Genomic DNA, 27,001 nt, shown 5'->3' on the forward strand with positions numbered 1-27,001 from the left:
AAAGTTTCAATACTATTTGAAGCAAAATACAAAGAAAAACAAAGTATTCTGTTAAAATTTTAAAAGTGTCACTGCTCAGATGCCCTCAAACACTACTGATCATTAAATCAAATGCTGAATTTACAATTCAACAGATACGACAATACCACTTTACATGGCAGTCCCACCAATAACAGAAGCCAGGTTAGAGAATCATACACCAGAATGTCATATTTCTAAAAACGCCCTTGTAAAGAAGTCTTACATAGTTTTTTCTAACTTTACTGCAGCTGACAGAGAGCTGCAACATAACTTAAGATGACCAACCTCCCTTCTTCCCTCCAAAACCAAAGGAAAACCCCACCAACCCCAACCTAGACTTTCATGAGATGCCTTCAGCAGTACCATGCCTTACTTGGTGAATGCAAGTGAATAAACTCTTACGAAATACACTTCAGCACCACAACCAAAACCAAACACTAGAAAACACAAAGAACAGTACCTAAAACCAAAGTGGAAACAACCGCGGAATCAATTCAGCAAAGGAAAAGTCGAAGCAGAAATAAACACAAGTCCAATGACTAACGTACGATACTACGCACACACACAAAAACAGACAAGCCTTTCCATTTAAGAGCCAAGGGAAAAAAACTTTTCAGAAGGGTTTTTGGAAAGGAGAGGAATGACAGCATCATATTACATAGCAACCTGCTCTGCCATCAAATTAGAAACAGTGGCAAAATGAACTCAAGGTGAAAAATCTGAAGACCCACTATGAACCTCTACTGTAGACAGCCGCCTAAGACAACATATCTGCCTATCACCAAAAAAATAAGATTTTTCACACTTTGACAGAACAGGTGTCATACCAATTACACGTTACAAATCTGAATGACTCATTTACAAACAGTCCTTATTTTGCACGCTACTATCAGCCGCACAAAACATAAAATGAACAAATGCTAAAGTTTTAACTACACCTACGCGCTATGGTACAAGAGCAGCGGTAATTAAAACGATTAAAAGCATATCCACAACAATGAAAAATGCTGGGGTTTTAATGGATTAATTTTTTAATGCAAGAAAAAAAAGCACTTGCTAGTGTTGTACAATCGCAATTACTGTTAGCATACAGGGGGGTGGTCTGCACAACTACTCCCACATGAAAAGACACACCTTGAGGCTGAACATACTTGCAAGTCAAAAAAGGTTACTGGCTCCTCGCTTAATCTTAACTTTTAACTTTGCTTTGTCTTACAAAATTTTAACTCCTTTAAACAAATTTCTGTAACGTGTAACAGTGAAGACGAAACTGCTAGTAAGTTGGGATGTTTTCAAATAGAATTACGCTACAGACATTCAGCATTTATCAAATCCACTATGACCAATAACTTCTGAAATTTTCATGTATTGAAACAATACTGAACTATCTTATATTACATTTATAAGAGAATAAAAGTCTTAACAACATATATTTTTTGTCATTTTCCTTAACTTCACCTCACATATACCACCCATCTTGCTTGCATCCATCCTCCAACATGTTAGCTTGCAACAAGAGACTTAATAACTTATTTCTATTCAAAATGTTCTAAAGACTAACTCAAAGATGCAATATCAATGTGCTACTTATTACCTTTTTAAAAACACATTAACTGTGATTGTAGCGAGTCTGTATTTTGTTACAAAGACTAAAACATTTCCATTTGAAACACCAATCTTTTGTTATCATGAAAGATAGCCATCTTAAAAATCTTGAAGAAACAGTGTTACCACGTGAAACTGAAGGCTGCTGTAAGTTTACAGAATCTTCAGTTTCACTTGAGGTGTTTAAAGAAAAAAGGAAATCAAAACTATAGTAACGTAAGCATAGAATTTTGACTTTTGTTCATTTGGTTTGCATTATAACATTGACTTCTCGCATTAAATTTCAGATGCCATAAAATCTGTACACTAAAAGCCCCACCAACATTCAACTGTTACCTTTGAAAGTACGAAACTAGGAATAGAGGAAATTAAAGTGAATCTTCAATGCAATGGAAAGCAAACTTTTGGTCTGCAGACTTGTGCAGAAAGACTCAAATAGGTATACAACATGCTGGAGAGAGGGAGGGAAAAAAAAGAACATGTTCTGTGCTTTTAAAATTAGCTAATCTCCTGAATAGCTGGAAAGCGCCGCTTCCCAGAGGTTAACCCTTCGGTTTCCTAATCTATATGACAAGAAAACGCTGCTTAAAACGGGAGGGGATAAATATCAAAGCAATCATCAGTTACCTTTAAAACTCTTTGCTTCCTCCTCTGAGGTCTTTTGTTTTCAGTTAGAACCTAAAAAAACATCAAATTGCAGAATAAGTTGTGGTCACAAAGGCAGACACCTCCGATTTTATTATCAAACTGCAATATTTCTTAAATACCCAGAATGCTTTACATGCGGCACTTTAGAGGGCTGACGGAGGCTCTACGCGGCCCCTCCACCGCCACCCCGACACACGGCGACGCCGGAGAGGGCCGAGGGGAGAGGCCCCGCCGCCGCCCCCCTGGAGCCGGCCTCGCTGGTGCCCCGCATTCCTCACAGCGGCGCCCACGAGGCGGCCATCTTGCTTCCTGCCGCAGCGGCGCCCTCCTCCAGGCGGCGTCGCGGGCGCGAGCCTCGTGCGGCTCCGCGGCGCGCGCGCGCTCCGCCCCCGCCTCCCCGCGCGCGCCCGCCCGCGCCGCGGGCGCGAGGAGCGGCGGGCCGGCCCCAGCCAATAGGGCGGCCGCGGCCCGCAGCGCCCCCCCCCCCCCGCCCGCCTCGGCCTCCTCCCGCGCTCGCGCCGGCCCTGCCCAAACAAAGGGTCTCCTGTGCGGGCGCCGCAGCGGCCGCCCGCAAGAGGCGGCACGGACTCGCCGCGCGTGCGGATGCGGAGCCGGCGCCGCCGCGCGCCCAGGCGCGTGCACGGCCCCGGGCGGCGGGGGGCGGCGCGCGGGGCACCCACCCGGGCGGCGGCGGCGGCGGTCCCGGGGGTCCTTCGGCTCCGCCAGGGCCGCTGCGTGCGGGGTCAGGCGAGGACACGGCCCCCCGCGCGCCCGCCCGCGCGCCTCCACGCACAGGCAGAGACGCGCGCGCCGGCACGCACGTGCGAGCGCGCCCGCACACGGGCCTGTGGGCACAGACAGGCGAAGCGGCGGCACGGCCGGAGCCAGCGGCGGGGGCAGAGCGGGGGGGGAGGCCGAGTGCCTGGGGGGGGTCCCCCGTAAGGCTGCCCCACGCACCCCGGCTCGGCCTGGGAAGAGCCACTCCCCCGGAGGGCGCCGCAGCCGAGGGCCTGCCTTCACCAGCTGCCCCCCAGCCCAGGGAACCGCCGCTGCGCACCTCCAGCCCCCTCCAAAAACTCTGCCTGGGACCCGGAGCCCAGCACCCACCGGACTCAACAACCAGGAGGCTCGCACAGACCCTGCCTGCCCGCCGGTGCCCGCTGCATCCACCCTCCACGGCCCCACTCCAAGATAAGGCGCCGTCTTCATCTATTCCTACAGCACCAAACAGAAAGTATCTGCTGCAAACAGATTACCGCGTGAGTACACCACCATATAAGCATAAAATGCAATTATTTTCCCACATCGCCACCTGCTTAAAACGTTCATCCAGATGGAAGAAGGATGGAGGGGTCGGAGCTCTACCACAAGTTTTCACACCAAGCCCCGATGTATCCCTCAGACACCTGCTAAGGTGGGCAAACGAATAACAACGTATCTAACACACCGCTAGTCACTGAAGCATTCACGGAAACAATCTGCAGTTGACCTCTAAACCAGAAAGTTGGCCATGGATTTATGCACTACACATGAAAAAAAAAAAAGTAAGAACATCTTTTCAGCAGCTACAGACTGCAGTTCAAAACTGTTCTCTTCTTTACTGCTAAATTACAAGTGTAATTCCCGTCCGTTATTGGTGCAAATCAGTTAAGCAGTGCAAAAGCTCAGATGTGGACACACAACTCATTCTGCAGACTGTCAATTAAGTCAGAGAAAGCTGTTGCCCATTTTTGTGGTCTGATGCTACCTTGTATTTAAGCTCCTCATTTGTTGCACCAGACTACTGTATTGATTAGGATTTACCATCAGGTAAAATGAAAGTACTGATTTGTATTGTTTTCCCCAAATACTGCAAGTCTGCAAGGGTCTTTAAGCATAATAAAACCAAGAGAGGTACATACACTCGGGGATGTGATTCTTCTCTGAAGTTTTGGCTACTTAAGGTGCTTTACCATCCAGGAAAAAAAAATATTAAAAAAGTATTTATTTTGTTAGCTTAGAAACCTAAGACCCAGTATTCTGATTTAGCCCCCGATTCGTTGCGTGCACTGGACAGCACTTAGGTGGTAGTTTCAGGTTTCCTTGTTATTCAGGCAGTTTCCCCTCCCGTTAGGATGGGTCCTCATACACAAGGAAGAAAAGAAACCTCTTCAAACAAAAATTTCTCTGTCAGAGCTGTAAGAACTGGCACAGAAACTAAGGAGCAGTGAAGCAGCAACTTTTTAAACGCATCCTCTGAAAATAACTAGACCCCAAACTAACCCATTACCCCCTAATTTAGGATGCATTATAATCCACACCCAGGATCACAGGCAGTGACAAAGTGCGAGTTGTAATTATTTTACACACCCACAGAGCATGCATGTGTAAAATAAGAGTAAACTGCACTACTCCAACTCCCTGCCTCGCATCCATCCGCAGGGTAGGCTGTACACAGCTTTACTCATCTTTGCCACACGCGTTAGCAAACTCCTCTAGCCCATGTGCTATCCCCTTACAAAACTCTCAAGTATCCTATTCAAGAGGAGTGCTTTTATGTGCACTCATTTGAAAATTTAACTGGCTTAAATATTTCTGGAGCCTATTGTAAAATAAATACCACAAAGCCTAAATTTCTTGATTATAACTAGGTCTGGCTAGAAAACAAGAATTCCATCTTGCTTTTATTTTTTTGATATTTCGACACTTGGTTGTGTTCCAAAGCAGAACAAACCTTTCAAAAATTCAAGAGGAGACAGATGGGATGTGGGAGACCAAAGTTCAAGCCCCTGGTCTGCATCAGGCAAAAAGCCCTAACCACCAAGCTGTTCTAATAATTCTCTTCCCCCATTTAAGTTTTAAGTAGAACTTTCATTTGGAACCTTGAGAAGCAGCTTTCCACCCAAAATAGTTGCACGGAGACAGATAGTAGCTGTGAAAGCTTCCTGTTAAATCAGCATTTTCCATTCAAGGAATGGCTTACTGGAAAGTTCCCAACCAACTCTAATTGCAGCATCCTTTTTAAATATGTCTGGGTTTTCGGCAGCACGTTAAAAACCCACAAGCAAGCAGACCCTTATTGTTATTTAATATTTCCACGTTACTCAGATTACAGCTGTTAAATAAGATGTCTCAAGACACCTTGGTCAACCCAGTGACCGGATTTTTTTTTTTTTTTCCAGTTTTTTGACTCCAGGTCCCACTAAATCCAACATTAGTCTGTTAGTCAACACAAAGTAAAGCTCTCCCCAGCAGATGCTTTCAGTCCAAGAGGGCTCCCTGCCCAGGTAGGACCCTAAAATGTAGGTGCCTTGGCAAGCTTTGCAGAAAGGAGCGTTTGGAGATGAGGTCTCCCGCAGCCACCAGTTTTGCAGCAGCTCTACACCAGCCCTGTATGCTTATGGCCTTTTGGGCGAAAGGAGCTCCGGTGGCATGTTATGAAAGCCTGCAAGTTCACCTCGGTAACTGGAGCTGCTCAGCTTGGCACCCTCCCGGGCCAGGGCCGGGGTGATGACTACGCCCAGGAGAGCGCTGGCCAGCTGGGAGCCAGACAAGAGCCGAATCCGCCCGGCCAGCCAGAGCCCAGCACACCACGCACCACAGTCAGCACGACCGATGACTGCAAGTGCCCAGAAGGCAGCATTTTCATCCCAAGCATGTGCTGCTACATCTGCAACACCCGCCTGTGCAGAATGAGAATCTGTTTTCCAAGGAGACAATAAAATAAATCATGGACCACCTTCCCTAGGTACACGCTGGTTTTGAAGCCTACGAAATCCTTGTCCCACACTGCAACGTATCCAGACAGCCTCGACGTGCGTGATGATGCAATGGCAGCAAAGCAGACCACTTCTTGGAATGAAATATGCTTTTTGGTAGAAAATAGCTGTGAAATAGCCTTCAGTGACTGCTATACTATTTGAGAAAACAGCAGTCTTGGAAAGACAAGACAAAAACGTGGAAGCACCACACTCTTGTGTATGTAAACTTGTCAAACCCTCTCTTCTCTGTGGAGCGTTCCTGCACTCTTCATTCCGAGAGGGACAGTAACCCAAGATAAAGCCTTTTTCCTTTTCTTTGCAAAGCTTGCTTACATTTTTTATTTACTGGGCTGCTCTTTCAAAAAATTCAGTAAGCAAAAAAGCTTTTTCCCCTATGTATTTTAGAATTTTTTCTTCACTAGCTCCTAATCAAGCAGCCACGGCGTGAATCCCTCAGGAAGAGGGGCATTACATATAACATTATTGCTACACACAGGGTCTGTGAACTAGAGCCCACAATGCTTTATCCAGACTTTCATGATGTCACGTCCCTGCAAAACCCATTACACATTCAGCAAGGTAAAGTATCACTGAAGGTTTATGTGGATGTTATTTTTAAGTGATATTTTTCAAGTCCAATATAGTTTTCAAATCTTTATCTGGATTATGTGTGAATTAATGAAAATAACAGTAATGTAACTAATACCAGATCCAAACATGCAACCGATACTCTCTGAGGGTTGAATGCTTGTGCACACATGGGCACGTGTGCTGGAATATGCACTTCAGTCTACATTCACCACTTCTACCAGCCAGGCGTCACTCCCTATAACTGCAAATCCACATAAGTTCTTAAGGAAAACCACCACTTTTTCTATTTTAAACAGCATGCATGGACTGCCAACCCCCGCACAGCCATTTATCCTACATTATTTATCCCACAGCCATTATCCTACAACCATTTAATGTACAGAGCTCTCACTTGACTTTATTGTGACTTTTGCACTGTTTAGTTCGAATGAGAAGAGATAATTCCCTTTAAGGCAAAACACCAATGTTTAAACTATGCTCATGCAGAGCATGGCTATCCCCTACACCCTCCTCCCAGTGAATCACCTCCAAAAAATGCTTACATTCCACCAACATGAGAGAGAGATGCACCCGAACAAGGAATGCACTGAAGCCAACCTCATTTCTCTTAATTACTATGTTCACTTTCTATACCATGGACAGAGACCTACAGTTTTGGTTTTTCCCCAGCTGCCCTCTATTTGAAACACATTACTGTCATAGAAATCCCAGCTGTTGCAGTCCAAGTCCTACCAGTTTGGGAAAATACAATGGGATTCCCTTCCGGAGTGCTACAATCTTATCTAAAGGATAGCTGCTGAACAGAGTGATAGAGCGTTTCCCATTCCCCAACACCTCCCCCTGTAATCTCAAAAACTTTAAAGAGCTCTCGTAACATATCCACATTGTAGAAATACTTTTCTCTTTCATTTTCTCAGAGCACGGTTTCTAGAGATTACAAATGAGGCAAGGCTTGGTTCTAGGAATACCTGAAAAGGAACCAGGTTTCATTCAAATACAATTTTATAAGAAAATACCTGACATGTTCTTAAATGTCAGGAATACTTCATATCCTCCGTGCAGCACTCTGAAACTTCAGACAACATTTAACGAGAAATAAAGGCAGCCTCTGGTGCAGCTCTAAATGCATTGTACAAAATGCGACCAGTTTAATAAAATAAAAGCACACACACAAAAAAAAAAAAGCTGCCAAAGAAAAGAATAAAAACAAGGAATCTCTCATAAAGAAAGCAAAAGGAGCACCCAGAGAGGACAAAGGTGAAGGGGCAAAGCTAATCTGCAAGGAGAAGGTCAGCCTGAGCAACAAGAAAAGAAGTATGTTTAGCCTGGAAAACAAAGGTTGACAGAAAAGCTGGAGTGCTTCCTTTCACCGACCCTGCCAAAACCCTTTTTAAAACATGGCTTTTAGATCACTTCCTACCTCAACTCCACCAGTTCTCTCCCATGAGCTTCTCCAATCCTCCTAACTAAATACACAAAAGGATGTAATATCGCTACTCTTTTGCTGTAAAAAGTCGGGATCTGTCTCTATCCCCTTTACTGTTTTAATATATATGCTACATTATATCTGTCCCTCCCCTCACTTTTTTTTTTTTTTTAAAGAGCATTTAAGAGCAGTTGAGACACAAAGAGGTTTTTGAATGAACTCTGAGCCAAGCTGTTTAAACCTACTTCCCTAAACATTGTAACTTAAAATATACTTCCCCCACAAAGGGGAATATATCATACCCCCTCACTGCTACAGGACTTTTCTTTCTGCTCGCCTACCTTAAAAACAGAACAGACTTTTCTGCAAACCCTGGTAAGCACAGGACAGAGCAGCGAAAACAGGAGGTCTCCTGAGATCTCCGCAGCTGACGAGAATTTCTACCTGCTGTAAGAACACACCATTTTAATGAAACTGCTATCCAGAAAGGTTTTGCAGGTGCATTCTCCCCAGCGTGAACTGCTCCACTCGGAGGACACACTGGTGCAGAGACTTGAACCTCAGTTTCCCACATCCCAAGGCAAATGTCCCAGTGACTTAACTACCGAGACAGCATCTCCCCCTCTGTGGCTCAGGTACTGTTGGATCACACGAAGCAGAACACTTCTAGCAGGACGTGGCAGTGCAGAGGCTAACTCTGCAGCTCAGAGGTCAGGGAATTCAGTTGGGATGTGGGAAATCTATGTTCAACTCCCTACTTACCTGATTTAAAGCCTGATCTGGAACTGAAATCTCTCAGAAGGTCAGTGCTGTTATCACAGGGGCATACAGACTGTCTTTTCCCCTTCTCTTTGTTCCAAAAGTAATGACCTGGGTTATAAAAGGCTGATGGATCAGAAAAATGAGTAGGAAACACAGAAAAAGAAAGTATGTATGGGGGATGTGGTAAAAGACGAAGGGAGACAGGCAGGAGAAGTGAAATGAGAGAAACAGAAGAATAGACAATTAGAAAGGCAGAGAGATGTGAGAGGGGAAAATGCAGCTACAATTTGGTCCTGAAGTTTATAGATTTATTTCCACTAAATCTGTCATCACAAGCAAATTACTTTAACTGAATTAAAGAGCAAGCAGCCTGCCTTCCTTTGCTTTTTAACCTTAAGTATTTTGGAATACAGACACACTCCCTAACAGTTCACAGTCTCCCAAGACTACCCTCATTTTCTCCCCCCTCCCCACATTTTGCACTTAATTCTTTCTCATCTCTTCATGCCCTCAGTCAATTCATTGTTTTGGCCAATATCTGGAACACAGAGTTAAAGCCATACTTACCTCCAATTTTATGCATTTACATAGCAGGAACAAGAATAACCCCAGCTCAGTGTAACCTACACCTCTATAGATGACAATAGAAAGTTACTATACAACCTGTTAGCTCCAACAGTAACCCTAAGCTCTCTAAAGCTGTACAGTGACCAGCATTTCCCTCTGCAGAATTTTAAGATGCACCTCAAGCCTCAAAAGAGTGACTTGATTTGCAACTTCTTTGGCTTACCTCAAAAGGTAGCATGATTGGTGGTGGTGGCTTTTTCAGTTCTTCACATTTTCTCTTTTTACATATCCGGTGACTAGTTTTGCGTTTCCTGCAACAGCTGCATTCTTCACAATTTGTTTTCCGCAGACAGGGCTCACAGACGCCACAACGCCTTCGTTTCTTTTTCTCTAGCATAGGGAGCAGAGATGAATATGGAACAGGGTAATCACCAGCTGGATTTTTAAGAGAGGATGGCCCTGAGGCCTCAACTGCTTCAATGCTGTCGCTCACGTTGTCCTGAACCAAATTCAAGCTTACTCCGACACTTCCCAGCTGTGATGAATAATCACTATGCTGCAGTCTTGAGTCAGCTGGCAAATCTGCATTTATGGCTTTTTCTGAGGCAAGAGCAGAGATTTCCGTGCTTGAAGGCAACTCTGAAACAAAACCTTCAGAGACTTGTCCAGAGCTTTCACCAGAGATTTTATTGACTGTGCTTTTTTCTAAATCTGGAGATAAAGTGGGGACATAACCTGAATTCAAACTTAATGTCTCTGCATCGATACATTTAACAAGTTGTTCAATGTCCTCCACTTCAATATTGTTTAAAGAGGTATCGGAAACTGGTTCACATACTGTAAATAGGTTTTTTGTGTCAGATTCTGAATTCTCTCTTGGACAGCTCAGATCCGAATTTGAGTCAAGTTCTTTGTGAACGGGTACAAAATCCGCAACCAGTTTCATGTGGGATTCTGCAAGTGAGCTTGCACCTTCGAAATGTAAAAGCAAATTTGATTCAGTGGCAGCTACAGAGCTGGAATTTGAACCAACGTCTTTATTCTCAGACTCTAAATCCCAACCTGCCTTCAAGCAGGACTCTGCAAGTGAGCTTGCATCTTCTAATAAATGTTCTTGTGAGTTAAACTCAGAGGTAACTATAGGTGCAGAATTCGAGTCTTGTTCTTCACTAGGTAGCACCAGGTCTGACTCTGCTTCGATGGGGGATTTGGCAAGTGGGACTGACTCTTCTAACAGTACTGCTGAGCTGAGGCCTGAGGTATCGACAGAACTGGAGTCAGGTTCTTTACTGTTAGGCACCAGATCGAAGGGAGTCTCTGCACACACCTTCAAGTTTGATTCAGGGGTGATTACAGAGTCAGAAGGAGAAGACGGAAGCACAAGCGCAGCATCTTCCACAAACGCTTCAGCTGAACTACCCGTATCGAGATCGCTGGGTGTCTGCTCATGGGGCAGGTCTTCGTGCTCGCATTTCACCTCTGACACTTCCGTACAGTCATCAGGTACTTGACTGCTTGGAACGGAGTCATTTGTTTCAGGTACTTCTACCTCTCTGTCTTGACTGGCACATGTGGTAGCGGGCTCTTCACCCATGCTACATGGTACATCATCTGCAGGCAGAGGAGCTAACTCATTTTGTGCTAAATCTTGTTTCAAACCTCTTTCGCCTGCTTCAATGCTTTTTTCTTCTACTACTGACAGGGCTTCTTGTTCATGTTTTTCCTTTGTTTCTAGCCTCTTTTGTGCTGCAGCTTTCCTGGGTTTTGTAATTGGAGTTTGGGACAATCTACGGGAGAATGATCGGTTACGGAGAGACATTGTAAAGCCATTGATGTTGAAAGAATCCTGGCTATGAAAGAGGATATTGTCAGCTTTCTCCAAACTCACCCAAGATGCTCCAGACAAGGTTCTGGTTACACTGCTCCTGAGAAGTCTACCTGAAGAGCTCATGATTGGTTTCTTTTCTTGCTGTTTTTTCTTAACATCTTTTTCTTGCGCTGGCTTTTTGCCTTTTCCAGAACTAACAGCTTTCGTGGAAGTCTTTGTGGTCTTCTTTCTCACTTGGCTAGATTTCTTTTTGCCCTGGTTAGTTTTCCTTTTGCCTAACTCCTCCTTTTTGACTAATCTGGAAGGCCTCGCGTGGTGAGCCATGTCTGCGGAGTAGTAGAAATGTTAAGAGGAGAGATGGAAAAAAAATCATGAGCTCTTGAGAGAACTTTTCAATAGAAAACTGCACACTCCCATTGCTGCTCTCTGTGGTGATACAGCGTTAACTCTGAAATAGAAGAAGATATAAAACAGCATAAATATTCTAATATATAACTATATATATTCTAAATAATGAAGGGTACATGTATATTAAACTGACTATTTTTTAATATTTAAAAATACACAGGTAGACTTAGAAATACTGGTAGGTATTGGATGTTACGTTCAATTAACACAAAAGCTGTGAAAATACTAGTATATTGCAAAATGGACTGCTTGATAACATGAACGAATAAGCAAATGGAGCACAAATGACCAGGCAACATGACATATTTACTGTTTTATGTCAGTTCCAAGAAGTTTGAATTTTCTCAATCTTATTAACAGTTCATTAACCACCCCTTCCCTTGAGTAAGAACAGGTAAAGTTTACGTCCACAGCTTTATGTTCAATAGCTTATCTATCACTGGAAGGACATTCAGGAAAAAAGAACAAAGCTGAGTTTACTGGGGGTGTGTGCACTCATACACCATCACCGGGGATCTCTCATTCTTCTGCTGTCCATCAGCTGCCCACCACGGCATAATCCCAGGTAGAATGTGAAAAGTTATGGGCTCTCCGAAGATGTCTAACTTATGGTGTTACTCACGGGGGAACTGGACCAGGGAGGAATTGCCTTTCCCAGTGTTATCTCTCAGAATAACACACCAGCACACTATATTACATTGAAAGCCTTGATTCTGTCCTGTCTAGCTATGCAACGTATTGTGTGGGTAGTCGTCTCTGCTTCATCATTATGAGTACTGACACATTTGCCTTCAACAAAATACCACACATTTGTCCTAAGCTTTTGTCCTCAAATACAACTGCGATGCAGAAGTCCCCCAACTCCCCAAATTCAACTCAGTCATCTCAGAAGATACAACAGATTCTTCATGCTCCAAACCGATTTCCTTCAAGGTGGGTTGAGGTTTTTTAGATGTAAAGCAACACTCCTAAGTACATAATTTTTAAGTACCTGGTGCTTCTAAGTACCTGTGGAAGGCTTTTAAAGATTTATTTAGCTGTTTGAATAGATCAGATGGGTAGACAAGGGCATCTTAAAAATAGGAGCAGGCAGATCAAGAGGCTCTGTGGTCTCAGGCAGGAGGGTGCCTTCCCTTTCATCATCGTTCCTTTGAATTCCTTAAGCTGAAATCAAGTCACCTACCAGCCACCTGCACCTCACTGATGCACACTCACCTAACCTCAATGTTAGGTTAATGGTTGGACTGGATGATCTTCAAGGTCTTTTCCAACCTAGACGATTCTGTGATGGGAAGAGGGAAAGAAAAGGAAGAACAAAAAGCATGGGGATGACGTCTAAAATCCTGACCTCTAAGGGAAGTTAAAAAATGGAAATCCTGACTTCTAAAGGAAGTAGGAAAGGGAATAAGTGTGCTACCGAGCTCCTGACACCACCACCACCACCTCAAGACTGGTGACGCAGAGTGCACTCTCTTTTCCATGACCTCAACCCCACCCTGAAACCAGCAGGGTGAACTTAGGGAGGCTGCACTTGCCCACAGCCTGGTCTGAACTCTGCTGGAGGTGAGAAGAGCTACGCTGGTGCAACCCAGTCTACTTAATGCCCCAGGAATGTTTAATAGTACTACAGCAGACAGGTTTGGCTGGTGCAAGGCAAACGAAAAGGCCCAGGGCAAGTGCAGAACAGACTCCCAGACCACCAAAACATATCTACAGCCCAAGAGGTGCAGAAAGCTTACAACCATCTGCACCAAGCAGTGCTGCACTGCACCAAGATAAGCTCGTTAGCCTGCTGAGGGGGTGGTCTAGCACAGCCAACATGCACGGCCTCTGTGCGGGACCACCGGCTCCTGCCACTCCCCAAACCAGCACGCTGGCAGCAAGGTTGTTGTCTTGACTGTCTCAGCCCTGAGCAAGCTGCCCAGTGGCCACAGTACCTCCAGGGCTAACAGTAATTCCCCAAACTCTTTTTGAATGGCTTATTTAAAGCATTTTGAAGCCTAGCTCTTGTTTATTCAACAGTAGTAAGCCGACTGATCCTGTATTCTACAACATATAAACCAAGTATCTTATCTAGGAATGATGGGATTATTCAGTATCATATCTTCATATTACATATCACAAGAACATTATTCCTGAGACAGCAGTTTTTCCACACACCCAAATATCATTTGAGAGCTAGCACTGCTATACAAGACAAGGCTAAATCCACTTCTCAGGTCAGATCAGAAAACGATGCCCATCAAACACACAGTAAACAAGCTAATGGTATCCCTCCTCCATCACAGCAAAACATCCAGCCTGGAGAGCCTAAGCAGACATGTGTATTTGTTTATAATTGCAGGTAATGCTTCAAAGGCCACAGAAGAAGAGACCTGAACAGCTCCTGCAGAAGTGCTCTATAAAAGTTGGATCAGACACTGAAATAGCAAAATAAATACAAAGCTGAAATGAAGGTAATCTGAGTACTTTCCTGCTCCTACCCTTCTCTGGTGGGGGAAGGGGGACATGGCCACTACCAGTCACCCCATGAATCAAAGAGGGCACCAGCATCACGTCAGCAGGTCCATGAAATAGCTGTTGGCAGCCTGCAAAAAGCTTCCTCAGTTTCACAGAATCACAGAATTGTCTAGGTTGGAAAGGACCTTGAAGATCATCCAGTCCAACCATTAACCTCACACTGACAGTTCCCAACTCCACCAGATCCCTCAGCGCTGTGTCAACCCGACTCTTAAACCCCTCCAGGGATGGGGACTCCACCACCTCCCTGGGCAGCCCATTCCAACGCCCAACAATCCGTTCTGTACAGAAATGCTTCCTAATATCTAGTCTAAACCCTCCCTGGTGCAACTTGAGGCCATCACCTCTTGCCCTATCGCTTATTACTTGGTTAAAGAGACTCATCCCCAGCTCTCTGCACCCTCCTTTCAGGTAGCTGTAGAGGGTGATGAGGTCTCCCCTCAGCCTCCTCTTCTCCAGACTAAACAACCCCAGTTCCCTCAGCCGCTCCTCGTACATGTGCTCCAGACCCTGCACCAGCTCCGTTGCCCTTCTTTGGACACGCTCAAGTGATTCAATGTCCTTTTTGTAGTGAGGGGCCCAAAACTGAACCCAGTCATCGAGGTGTGGCCTCACCAGTGCCGAGTACAGGGGTAAGATCACTTCCCTGTCGCTGCTGGCCATGCTGGTGCTGATACAAGCCAGGATGCCATTGGCCTTCTGGGCCACCTGGGCACACTGCTGGCTCCTGTTCAGCTGGCTGTCAATCAACACCCCCAGGTCCCTCTCTGACTGGCAGCTCTCCAGCCACTCCTCCCCAAGCCTGTAGCGCTGCTGGGGGTTGTTGTGGCCCAAGTGCAGCACCCGGCATTTGACCTTATTGAAACTCCTGCAGTTGGCCTTAGCCCATCGCTCCAGCCTGTCCAGGTCTCTCTGCAGAGCCTCCCTATGCTTGAGCAGACCAACACTCCCACCCAACTTGGTGTCACCTGCAAATTTACTGAGGGTGCACTCGATTCCCTCGTCCAGATCATCAATAAAGATTTTAAACGGGTTGATGTTCCTTGTGGTTTTGACAGAGGCTGGGCTCCTCATTCCAAAGGATAGCCTGTAGGGCTGCAAAATCAGTTGGAAATAAGCAGCAGGCAGTGTATCTGTGGCCATTAGCGGCTGGTGCTACAAAACAGTGGCAGGAGAGGAAATGCGAGCTACTTTCAGAGGCTCTAGTCAGGAGAGCAAGGAAGAAAGCAAGCAAACAAGGGCCAGGCAAGATGGGAATGTGTGAATCGGGAGGGGGACTGAAGAGATAGTTTTTTCCCTTTATCAGCCCTGAAACAGAAGCAGAATGACCAGAGAATACAGGAGACCTGGACTGGAAACAGAGACTGGATTTTTGAAGATACTGAATGTGTATAATGCTTTGCTAATATGACTTCTCTACATAAGCAGTTGTCACTGCTGTTGTGGAAGTCTGGGAAGCATGATAATCAAAATTATCAATTAGAAGCTCCATTTATAACAATTTTGTAAATCTTTTTTTAAATCATCATTATACTTCATGATAATACATCTCTACCTGCATTTGGAAACTGTAACATGGTTGTTTCAGGACTAAAGAAGCAAGACCATCCTAGTGGGTTGTTTTGTTTTGTTTTGTTTTCTTTTAATACAGAAAAACATACCTGTCTGGCAGGAATGTAGAAAAGCATCAAAGTCAAAGTGTTGCTTCTTTTCAGGGCCAAAATTAGAGGCTATAAAAATCGAATGAAGACTTCCCTTTTTGTTGGTCAACAAAGAATGGTGATATTTGTAGGAAACTGACTGGCATTTAAATGCTGCCTTAAATACTAGCAGCATCTGCCGTCGTCTTTATCTTGCTCCAAGATGACAATACAGGGACACAAGAACAGCAACAGTTTTATCCATTTTGTTTCAATTTTATCACTGGAGTAAATTGAGGTTTTTCAGAAGAGATCTGGGCAACAGACACCTAAAGGAAAATTTAATGGGTTTTTTTTTTTGATTAATACTTGACTTCAGTTATATTTGTCTGGGACTCTGAACACCTGACCCCCAAGGTGACTGTAAGCTCTTGGGAGAAATGCCCATCAGCAAGAGACCTTTGGTTCCCTTAAAGAAAGCCCACTGCCCATAGTCTTGACAAATACTAGCCCGCCACAACCAGTGTTTAATAAGACTAAATTACATTGTTAATTCTTTGTTTACTCTTCCACATTTAGGACCAAAATATTAGGTAGCTACAAACTCAGTACTCAAGTTTTGCTTTTCTGTAACACTAGGAAATATTTTACCCTCCCTTTTCCATTTAAAGCACTGGCAATGACTCCGCTGATACCAGCAGCAGTTGCAAATTGCCTCATGTCACTACTCAAGGACAATGGCTGTATCACATTGGTCACATTTCATAGCAAGAAATTAGTTGTATTTCCAAAGTATCTATGTGGACTTAGCAGGATTATTAAACATAAACCTCATGGGGCAATATAATAACTTGGCAGTTTTCCATCATCCTGGAGAGAAACAAACTTGCTTCAGTGCTCTGTTCTGAAAGCCAACTCAGGTGGGACCTACCATACCCTCCCTGAGAGCAGAGGACAGGCATCTCTATGAAGTAAAGTGGGTAATAGGTACAGGAGGGTTTGCATTGAACTGCCCCAGATAATAACAGTGCATCCCGAAGCTGTTTGTTACTTGAGCTGACTTATCTCTTCTAATTCATGTGCAAAGCTGAAAGCTGGTTTTAAGACCAGTTGCTTAAGTTTTGCTCATTCACAGTAATAAATCTGGAGCAATCCCACTGACTGCTATAATCCTCAACAAATACTGCTAAAAAGCTGATCAAGGGCTAAATCTTTTAGTCCTGTCTTGGTCAAAACTTCAAACAGTTATAATGACAATTTTGCCTACAAAGTAATTGGGGAATTTAACCCCATACTGCTGGAATGCCTCCAGAAAAAAACAAACCAAAACAAAAAACAACCCCAAACCCTCCCTGCTTTTCTTATTTACTTTCCCTTTACACAAAAGGATAAAAAAAATGGAGCAAGTTTTCCTTTTAGAGGTAGTGTCCCTCAAGATTCTGTTCCATAACTCGATTCTTATTGGAAGATGGGGAATAAAAAAAGAGATTAAAAGATGTGTTCTCATAAAATGGTGGCAGCTTTTTTTATGGCATTATGAAAGAGAGCAAGTGACCCCTGAACAAACACAGCTGCATGGAGGGGGGGAAAATGACACAGCTAGGACTAGTTGAGCCTGGTTTCACTATAGTCAGATGCACTAATTAAATACATTTTGTTTCAGTGTTTAGGTATCTTTTTAAAAGTCACTTGAGATTGACCTGGTGGGGAAGTAAGACATGGAAGCTTTCATAAAAGCCACTTAATAATAGTGTTTTCTGTTCCCAAGCAATAAAGGCCACAATTTGTCTTAGAAGTTGTCACACAAACTCAGATCTACAACTTCAAATTGAAAAGCATCTCATCTTCTGGCAGCAAACGCTCTAGAGGAAGATGCAAGAGACACCAGGTAAGACAGGCATTAGAAAATCTGACCCTCCTCTCAGGTGCAAAAGGTTTTTCCACTGTCTTTTCAGGATTATGTTGTATCATCTGCATATTCTTCCCAGCTGCACCAATGTCAACCTGCTTTTCAATCTTGCCTAACTCCTTGAGTCTACAGATTGCTCTGTACAACACTTTGTATATGAAAACGAGGGAAATGGGTTAGGAGGAGGGAATTAGCTGTAACTTTCCCTTTTCCCCCCTTATTTAATCTTTGAGTACCCATTTGGTTTCGGTTAAGAAATAAAAATCAAACTTCTCATCCGCCTTCTCAGTACCGTGAGTTATTTCATACACGGTCTTGCAAAGAGGCCTCCCCAAGGTCCCTCTGCAGAGGCACCCCCAAGGTCCCCCCTCACACACCACCCCGCAGCCCCCCAGACCTCTCCTCCCGCAGTCCTGGTTCAAGTGGTGTTTCTATAATCTCACATGCCATTCAAGAATACTGCTTTCCATTTTACTACGTACAAATTTTCGGGTGTACTTTACAGGATTATGGTACTCTGAAGGCAATCAGGCATATTTTATCCACACGTATTAAAACTCGACTTAAGTCAACACTTTCCAGTAGCATAACTGCAAATCTGGGACAGGCACTGCAGGATGCCACCTCAGTTTCTCACAGACAAAAGCGTATGCTCAAAGCATAATCCTTTTCCCACTGACATCAATAACACAAGAAGATGTTGAGCAGACCAAGCACCAAGGCCTAAATTTTTGTGCTCGCTGGACCCGGAAGGCCACCTCTGTGCTTGGAGGATAAGCCTGGATAAGGCGGGACTGCCACCATGTCCTACTTCCCTTCACTGCATGGGGAGCTGAAGACTGCTGTGAAATACGCACTCTCAATGAATTCAGCAAGAGACGTCGACGTCTAGCATTTTGCAATGTCACGACTTCATGCACCTTGGAGCCTGTACAGTGAGTGAAACAGATAAAAAAAACACCACAAAAGAAGTACCCTCCTGATTTAGGGAAAACTCTTTTAGAACGATTAAAAGAAAAAAGCGTGGCAAGGAACCACACACATGCTTAAACCACAAAACCAGATTAAGCCTCAGACAAACAACTGGCACCAAAAATCCATTGTGAAGACTCACGCCGCATGTGCAAGGATCCTCCCTCCAGCTCAGGCAGGAGCACGGGCTTGCTTTAACCTCTGTTCAGTGCAGTCAAACACTGACCTTAACAGGGGGAATGCTAAAAAGTAAAAAGATACCAAGTAATTTCTAAAGGTTCACCAAATGAAAGCCCATTCCAACAAAACATAAAAAAGCAAGCAAAACAAACAAAATCCCTCAGCTAATCGCATGCCCCTCTAGTTCTGCATTTATACTGTTTCAAACACTACATTTTTTTTTGCTAGTATAATTCTTCAGGGGTTTTGCCTTTTCTTAACAACAACAAAAAAAACCAAAAAAAACGAAAAAAAACCACTAACTGAATCACCTTATCTTAAACTCAATTAAAAGAAGGGGGAGGTGGAGGGAAGAACCTTCAGGCAAAGATTAAGCCTGGAAAATTTCAGCCTGAAAGGTGTTTTGAAATGTAAGTAACTGAAAACAGAAAGCAGGATGGAAATGCTTAGGCCAGCTTTAACAACCACGGGTAGCACACCAGCCATAATAAAACTCTATCAGTGGGGATTTTGAATTATTACACAGTGAAGACTTAGGTCTTACAGAAACCATAAATACCAGAAAGTTCCTTGGTTCGTGTCTCACCTGGAATTCTTCCCTAATTACCTGCTTTGTGCAGCCCAGCCCGTCCTTGTCTCCTCCAAGCACAACCAACCCCTCTTGTCCAGAAGGGCTGAGCTTCACCCCGAGAGCAACCGCCAACCCCTCCTTGTGCTGCCGGACAAACTGCTTCTGAAAAGTATAAACCAGCCTTCTCCTCCTTTGCAGTCAGGGTCGGCCAGGCTACCTGCCCAATTTTGCCCAGACCAACAATAAACGCTAAGTTTTCTGGATTCAATCTCTACTCCTAATTCATGTTGACTGATGCTAATGAAAACAAGGTGATTACTGCACGGAATGGCCTTCTGCCTCTCCACAAGAGCACCTTAAAACCAGCACTAAGCACAGCTGGGAAGAGCTGCTATTTGGAAGATTTTTTTTTTTTTTTTTTTTCACTCTTACTATTTTCACAGGTTTCTCCATTAGCTTTAAAATTTAAAGAGACGCCTTTGCCCTAGAAGTCTGCTCGGTCACGTCTAAATATCTAACGCTGCAAGTGCATCTCTGCCCCGGTTTCACCGTTACTGCACTAACACTTCTAGGAAGGGGGCTCTTCGGCCGGATCCGGGCAGGGGCCGCCTCTCCCGGCCCCACTCGCGGGTGTGCGCTGACACCCGTGGGCTCACGCCCTGCCCTGGGTGCCTACTTGCCCGCTCCCCTCTCCTCCTTAAAGGAGCAGCAGCTCAGCACGTTGGGCTGCGGCTGCGTAGGCCGAGGTGCGAGTGATGCGGACACCGTTGCTCTTTAAACCTCTTTGGGGTGCCGCAGGACGGGCTGGCTGGGGGTAGGGCCGGCGAGGCGCAGGATAGGCGCGACTCCTTGGACTCCCTCCCGCTGCTCCTGGTCTTTGCAAAGCCAGCGTGCTCCAACGCTGGCACCTTTGTGAGGTTCCCCGGTCCCGCCTCGCCGCCTGGTCCTTTCTCCTCACCCACCCCGCTCGGCCAACCGCAATCCCTCTCCCCGGGCTCCACCAGGAGCACGGCAGGGACCACCCCCGCCAGCGCCAAACCTCCACTCGCGACAAGGCCACCACCTCTTCTCCCCCAGCTCCGAAAGCTGCTGGAGAGGAACCCGCCGCCCAGGAGCACCCCGGGGGCTGCAGCCCCGCCGGGCTCTGGCTCCTTTAGCGCAGGCAGGCGGACCCCGGCGCGGGGGGGCGGGGGGGGGGGGGAAGGGGCAGGCAGGGCCCGCCTAGGGGGGAGGCAGCGGCTCCTCGTGGCCCGGCCCCGCCGCTGGCCGTGCCCCCCCAAACCCAGGAGCCCTGCCCGGGGCTGCAGACAATGGGGCCGGCCCCGGCGGGACCGCTGGGGACCCGCAGCGCCCATCCGGACGCGCCAGCTGCTCCGGCGGGGAGCCGCCCCCGGGGATGCTCCCCCCCCGGCACCCTCCGGGGGTGCTGCTGCTGCTGCGGGGCCCTCGCTCGCCCGGGTTGGGGTGGTGGTTTGGGTTTTTTTTTTTTTTTTTGGAGGTGGGGGTGGCTGCGGGGTTTTTCCGGCTGGCCGGGGGCCCCGGCTGCCGGTCAGGGTCCCTTTAATTGTTGCCTGCCCTCCGCGAAGGCTGCAGGCAGTTTCTCTCGCCTGGCGGGTTTTTCCAGGCAGGCTCTGGCTGCTGCAGCGCAAACACGCTCCAGCCCAGCCAGGAAGACCGGACTTCTTCGCTCTTTCGGCCAACAAACTACGTTTTGCATTTGAATAACCCCCCCACCCAGCCTGCCTGCCTTCCTCCTCGCCTCCAAACGGCCCGACCCGCGGGGCTACGAGCCCGACCGCGGGGCTGACCCCCCCCCCCCGCCGCCTCCTCCTCCACTCCACCCTAGCTCAACTTTGCAACGAGCCAAGCAGGGATGGGGGGGGGGGGGGAAGGAGAAAAAAAAAAAATAAAAAGAGGAGGGGGGTCCGAAAGCAGAGGTCCCGTGCCCCCCCGCCCGGGCCCCGTCCCACACACGTACCAGGGCTGCGGCGCTGGGGAAGGGGCGATGCTGGCATGGCTTGGCGGGCCGCGCTGGGAGCGGGGCGAGGCGCGGGTCAGGGCCCGGGCCCCCGCGGGCGGGCGGCTCCCATGGCGCGACGAGCCCCAGGCGCGGGAGAGGGAGCCCCGGGCCGCGAAACGTGCTCTGGGCGGCGGCGGCGGCGCGTCGCCCCTGGCCGGACCCTCCGGGAGGGAGCGGGGAGGGGGCGGCTCGGCGGGGCGCTCGCCGCACAGAGCCCTCCCGGCAGGCGGCAAAACGCGCCCTGGATCCCCGCGGCTGGAGCGGGATTCGCCGCCGCCCCCCCGCCCCCCAACCCCCCCACCGCGGGGTGACCCGGCGGCGGGGCCGGCCCCGGGGACAGCGAGGGGGGCGGCTGCCCCCCGAGAGCCCCAGGCGGCGTGCCAGGCTGGTAACGCCGCGGGTTGGTTAACAACCACCAAAATAAAGAAAAGGACGATAATAAGAGAAAAGGCGAATCATTCCGTTACACGCAGGGGCTGCGGTTTGACGCCGCGTACCTCCCGATCAGCAGCGGAGGTGACACCCTCTGAAATCATCTCTTTTTTTTTTTTTTTCTCTTTTTTTCAGGCTGGAAGAGGGAAAGTCTGGTCAGCGGTGACGGGCTCACCGGGAGCCAAAGCCCCTTCCCCTCACACGTGCCATCCAGGAGGACCCTCAAACACCGGCGTCCACCCGGGCCCGGCCGTCCCACGAGTGGAGCAAACACGCCCAGAAGGATGGGGAAGATGCTGGTTGAGAAGAGGAAGTGCTGCTGAGCCGCCCTCTCCCGAAGAAAAAAAAAAAAAGAAATAATGAGCCTTGCTCTTCCCATCCCCCACCTCATCCATTAAGAGCCGCAGATGATATTTGCTGCTCCTTCCCAGAGGGAAGCGGGTGAGCGAAATGTAAGAGGAAGAGTCTGTCCAGTGTTCTCACACGACTCTTCACCGCTACCACCTTTTGTTGGAGCGGAGAGCAGGCCACCAAGTCTAACATCTCTGCAGACTGGGAAACAGATGTTGCAAATGGGATCTATGAAGCAACATAGCGTAGCAGTGCTTTTTAAGAAAAGCTTCATTATTATTAAGTCTCTAGCTGTTGCAGTATTCGAATGGGAACAAGCCCATTCAAATGTGAGCCCGCAGAGGGGCTTTTCTGCTGCATGCAAGAGAGCAGTACTGTCCACATCCACTCCATAAAGATGCTTTAGATGCCAGCGTTTTGCTAACTATTTTAATTGACATGTGGGAAAGGAGCAGCAGTGGCCCAGATGTGCACAGCTTACCCTTACCGCTGCAGTTCAGTGCCAGTGGGTAGGTAGCCTGTCACCAATTTGTACCTCCATCCTCCTCATTCCTCCCCTTTATTTCCTTGCAGTGGAAAAGGAATACAGTCTGGGAATCTTAACCAAGCTCACAGACATTTCAGATGCAACAAGGTGAAACCAACAACACATACACCCGAATTCTGAACATCTGCCTGATCAGCTCTCAGTGGCAGGTAATTTTAGCAATGCACATGAGTTCTCTTTGCTGGGTGTAACCATACCATCTCCTCCTCAAGCTGACAGTTTGCTGGGAAGACTGCTTTTCTAGAGGGCTGGATATCAAGACTTCTGTCATTCCAAAGACCTGCCATGCTAAAAGAAGAGGCAACACAAGCTATTTTTATAAGGTAAAATAATAGATGATCTGAAAAGTAAAACAACTATTGCTCTCCAAGTGCAGCACACAGCAAAAGTACATAGAAGGAACTTGATGATAGAGCCACCCATATAGCAGAGTATATTTCTTGGGAAGACAGTAATAAAGTTGTAAGTTGTGGGCTTGAAAAAAATGCAGAGCAAGGAATGAATAACTCAGAGAAAAGCAACAAGCAAGGAGGGCTAAGACTTGGTTAACATAGGCAGGTTAACAGGAGCACCCAAACACCAACACATACAATCACAGCTCCCTTAAAAACATGCTAAAGGCCAGGAAACAAATAAGAATTAACAATTATTCATTTTCACAGCCACAGACATATGTGCTCATGGTCTTTTTCAACACTAATAAATATCCTAGGAAGGGAGTAGCACCAGGTGACTTCTTTCCTGGCAACACTAAGATACTCAGCCTACCAAGACAAGCTGAGTATAAACATTTGGAGAAAGATCTCACAGTAATGACTGGCTGGGCAACAAAATGGTGGATGAAACCCTTTCACTGAAATGCAAAGTGAGGCATATGGGTGGAAACATGGAAATCACGGCCTCTGAATTAGCTACTACCATTCAAAATTGCGATGCTGGTACTGTGACAGATACTTCTGTGAAACTCTTCTGGGTGCTCAAGTGGAGTGTTAGCAATCATTACAATAGAAGGGGAGAAATTTAGTCCAGATCTATTGTCTGCTTACATCTTGAATATAACATGCAGTTCTGGTCCGCTTAAAAGGTGGAAAGTGGAACTTAAAGGCACAGAGAAATGTAGCAAGGGTGGCCAAAAGCACAAGGAGCAGCTAAATACACCAATATTTTCACCCTGGAAAGAAGGCAGTCTGGGTGAAATGCTAACCACTATATTGAAAAAACAAGAGCAGCACGGAAAGAGTTATCAGAGAGCAAACACTCCCTGTTTCTCTGAAGTAGAGGATATCGAGTCAGTTTATCAAACACAACAGCTATTTCTTCATGCAACATCTTGTCAAACCATGGAACTCACTGCTACAGCACAACGTAGATGCTAAAAACTTCACAGGTTAAATTTTTTTAAAGCAAAAGTAATGAAAGAAAATTTAATCAAAAGCTACTTAACACAAAACTATTTTAGCTACACATTACTTGAAGCTGGAAGAGTGTGTTGAGGAAACAGCCCTGTATGCTACTCAAGCCTTCTTCCCTGTGTATGTGCTACTGGCTACTGCCAGGGGTAAAGTTTTGAGCCAGTGGACCTTTGGTCTGACACAGTGCCACCATCCCTGTGTTTTTATCCAGAATAACATGCAAATTGGTACATACCTGCAGAATGAATAAAATTGGACAACACAATACCAAGGAATACCATGCATAAACCCATAAGTAGTTCTGCTCTGCACATTGCTCCAGCAAAATTTGAATCTGTGGTAAATATCAGAGCTGTGAGGGGTAGTTTCTCCCTGAGAGACAGGGAGCCCCACACAACAACCAGCAGTACAAAGACCTCACTAGCCAGCACCCAACCCCCCCCATACACAGAGAGGGCAAACAGGAGAGGCCAGGGGGTGGTATCCACATTCAGCCAGGAATCCAGGTAATAAATCAGCTTCCAGGAGATGAGACAGGTCTGAGGCTGAACTAAGAAATCAATCCACAGGTCTGGGGACCCAGCAGGTAAGCAAAGTTAGACACAAACCAAGTAGGCACTGAGCAGGGTCCATAGTGACTAAACAGGACCAAGGCTAGGCTCAAACTCAAGAGGAGCCAAAGTTCAGCCAGGGCTGAGCTTAAATAGAGCTCCTGGGCCCATGGGCAGAGGATGTGTGTGGAGGCCCCAGGTGCAGCTGGTCAGGTCCATTAAGGCCTATTAGTGCCCACAGGGCTCTGACCCTGTAAACAGAACTATTCAGGTATGGTGTCCCTAAGTCAGTCCTGCAGAGTCATCTGAATCAGACCCCTGCAACAGGCATCAGTCCAGGCTAGGGAAGGTTAGATGTGTCACTGATGCTGAACCCAAGTTAAGCCCTCCACAAACCAAAAACTCTCGGAGTTACAGTGCAAAGATACCTATGGTGCTTTGTAAGGGAAAGATTAGATCAAACCAGGCCTATCTTGGCTAGCCCTGCTTCCCGCATAGTGGAAATGTGATACTGAGACATTAGAGCTGGCTCCTTGTGAAGTTACAAAACATGGATTAAAGCACCTACCTTGCAAAGCCTCCTTCACATTTATTAGCTCAGACTCCAGTGTGACAAAGTGACCAGCCTGCTCCCAGACCAGACGTGACCTGGGACGCTATACGCTGCACCGATGTGGTGCTGTGCCTGCGAACCCAGCTGAACACGAGCCAACCACTGCTAATGCCTTTGTATTTGTAACACAGATGATCAGATAAATCACCCACAGTGTTGTTAGTTGGCAGTATCTGAAAGGGAAAAGTCTTGAACAACATGAGTTTTATGCAGAAACTCTTGAATTCTAATTGTGGTTTTGACAATGACTTCCTCATTTAGTCTTTCTTGGCCCTGGTTCTGTAGATAGTATCTACCTGGCTGATTGGCACTGAAAGTAACATTTGTAAGCATGCTGAACACAGATAGTTTAAGCGTTAATACCATTTTACATGAAGTAAGGCCAGAAGGGACTATGATTTCATCTTCTGATGCCCATTATACAGGCCCATTGCATTTATTCTAAATATTTCCTATCAGATGTTCCTGACCTGCGGTGGAGAGCAGTTTGCCCCCAGTTTCTTTTTTGATTGGAAATCTTGGCTCTTACTTCACTGCATGATTGTGCATGAACAATATAAACCTCGAGTGCAGAATGATTTTGTTGTGCCTGGCCGGTAAACGCTGCATCTGGAAAGACTTGGCTAATTTTGCATGCACTGGCCTGGCATTTTTGGATGCTTCAAGTCTCCTGCACATATGCAGTAAGCCATGTGATACCAGAGGGCATGACGTGCACCCAAAAGAAAGGAAGAGGCCTGCTTAGCTAGAGAAATTTGGCACCACTGCATTTGCAGACTCAATGACTTTGGAGAGGCAAGTATTTCTGTTCCTTACAGACCTCACTGCCACGCTATGGTTAGGAACTGTCAGGGTCCTGAGGGTGCCAACAGGCATTAATGGCCCTGACCAGCCTCGCCTGGGGCCTCCACCCATGGGCCCAGGAGCTCCACTCAAGCTCAGGTTGTTATAGGCATACTTGCTTTGCGTCCTGGCTTAGGCCTTGTTTCTTGTCTGGGCCTAGCTGGTAGAAGACTCTCAGATTTGGCTCTAGCTTTGTTTTGGGCCTTATCTCCTGTTGCTCCTCACTTGTTTCTCTGGATGGACTCTAGATCTGCTTTGTGCCCGTGCTGTGACTGTTGATGGAGCCTGTTCCCAGCACCCAGCCCTGCCTGTCCTGCTGCAGGACTGTGCCCTGTCACTGAGGATACCACCCCTGCTGTGGTCACCCTTGGCTCCTAGCTCATCTCACCTCAGGAAGTAACACCGTCCTATCTGCTTGCTGACAGAGACAAAAAGAGCTTAAGATGCCACATTGACAAGGAATTGAGATTTGCTTGAGTATCTGCAAGCCATAATTCCCGTTGCAGAAGAAGAAAAAAAATTCTTTGAATTGCTGAGTCTCATGTGGGTAAAGTCCTGTACTAGTGGGTTTGGATATGTTTTGAGGCAAATGGACAACTAGATAGATGTCACTTCAGATTACTAACCAATAAAGACTCGAAGCAAGTATAAAGTGCGAAAAAAAATCTTTCTGATGCCTACATCCCAGAGTCATGACACTTGAGCATAATTTGTACAACTGTCTCAAAATGTACACCAGCATTTTAAGAGCATTGAAAATAATCTTTTCAGCAACAGCTGTCATGAGAACAGCTTACCTAACTTTAGACTTGATGACTTATTTCTATTGATAAATATTTGAAAT

The 27,001-nt window shown here is 46.5% G+C and overlaps 1 protein-coding gene across 2 annotated transcripts in view; it reads right to left on the reverse strand.

Moving 5' to 3' along the window:
• Positions 1-27,001, reverse strand: part of TET1 (tet methylcytosine dioxygenase 1) — an 88,741-nt gene that overhangs the window by 59,794 nt on the left and 1,946 nt on the right. For both annotated transcript variants that reach the window (XM_074830280.1, XM_074830281.1), the window contains 2 exons: positions 9,584-11,636; positions 2,254-2,304 (listed from right to left, as the gene is read on the reverse strand). In XM_074830280.1, coding sequence (XP_074686381.1) covers positions 2,254-2,304; positions 9,584-11,512 — 1,980 coding nt within the window. In that variant the 5' untranslated portion in view covers positions 11,513-11,636. The remainder of the gene's footprint in view (positions 1-2,253; positions 2,305-9,583; positions 11,637-27,001) is intronic.

Source organism: Strix aluco, chromosome 7 (assembly GCF_031877795.1).
Source record: "Strix aluco isolate bStrAlu1 chromosome 7, bStrAlu1.hap1, whole genome shotgun sequence".
In the NCBI taxonomy this organism is placed as follows: domain Eukaryota; kingdom Metazoa; phylum Chordata; class Aves; order Strigiformes; family Strigidae; genus Strix; species Strix aluco.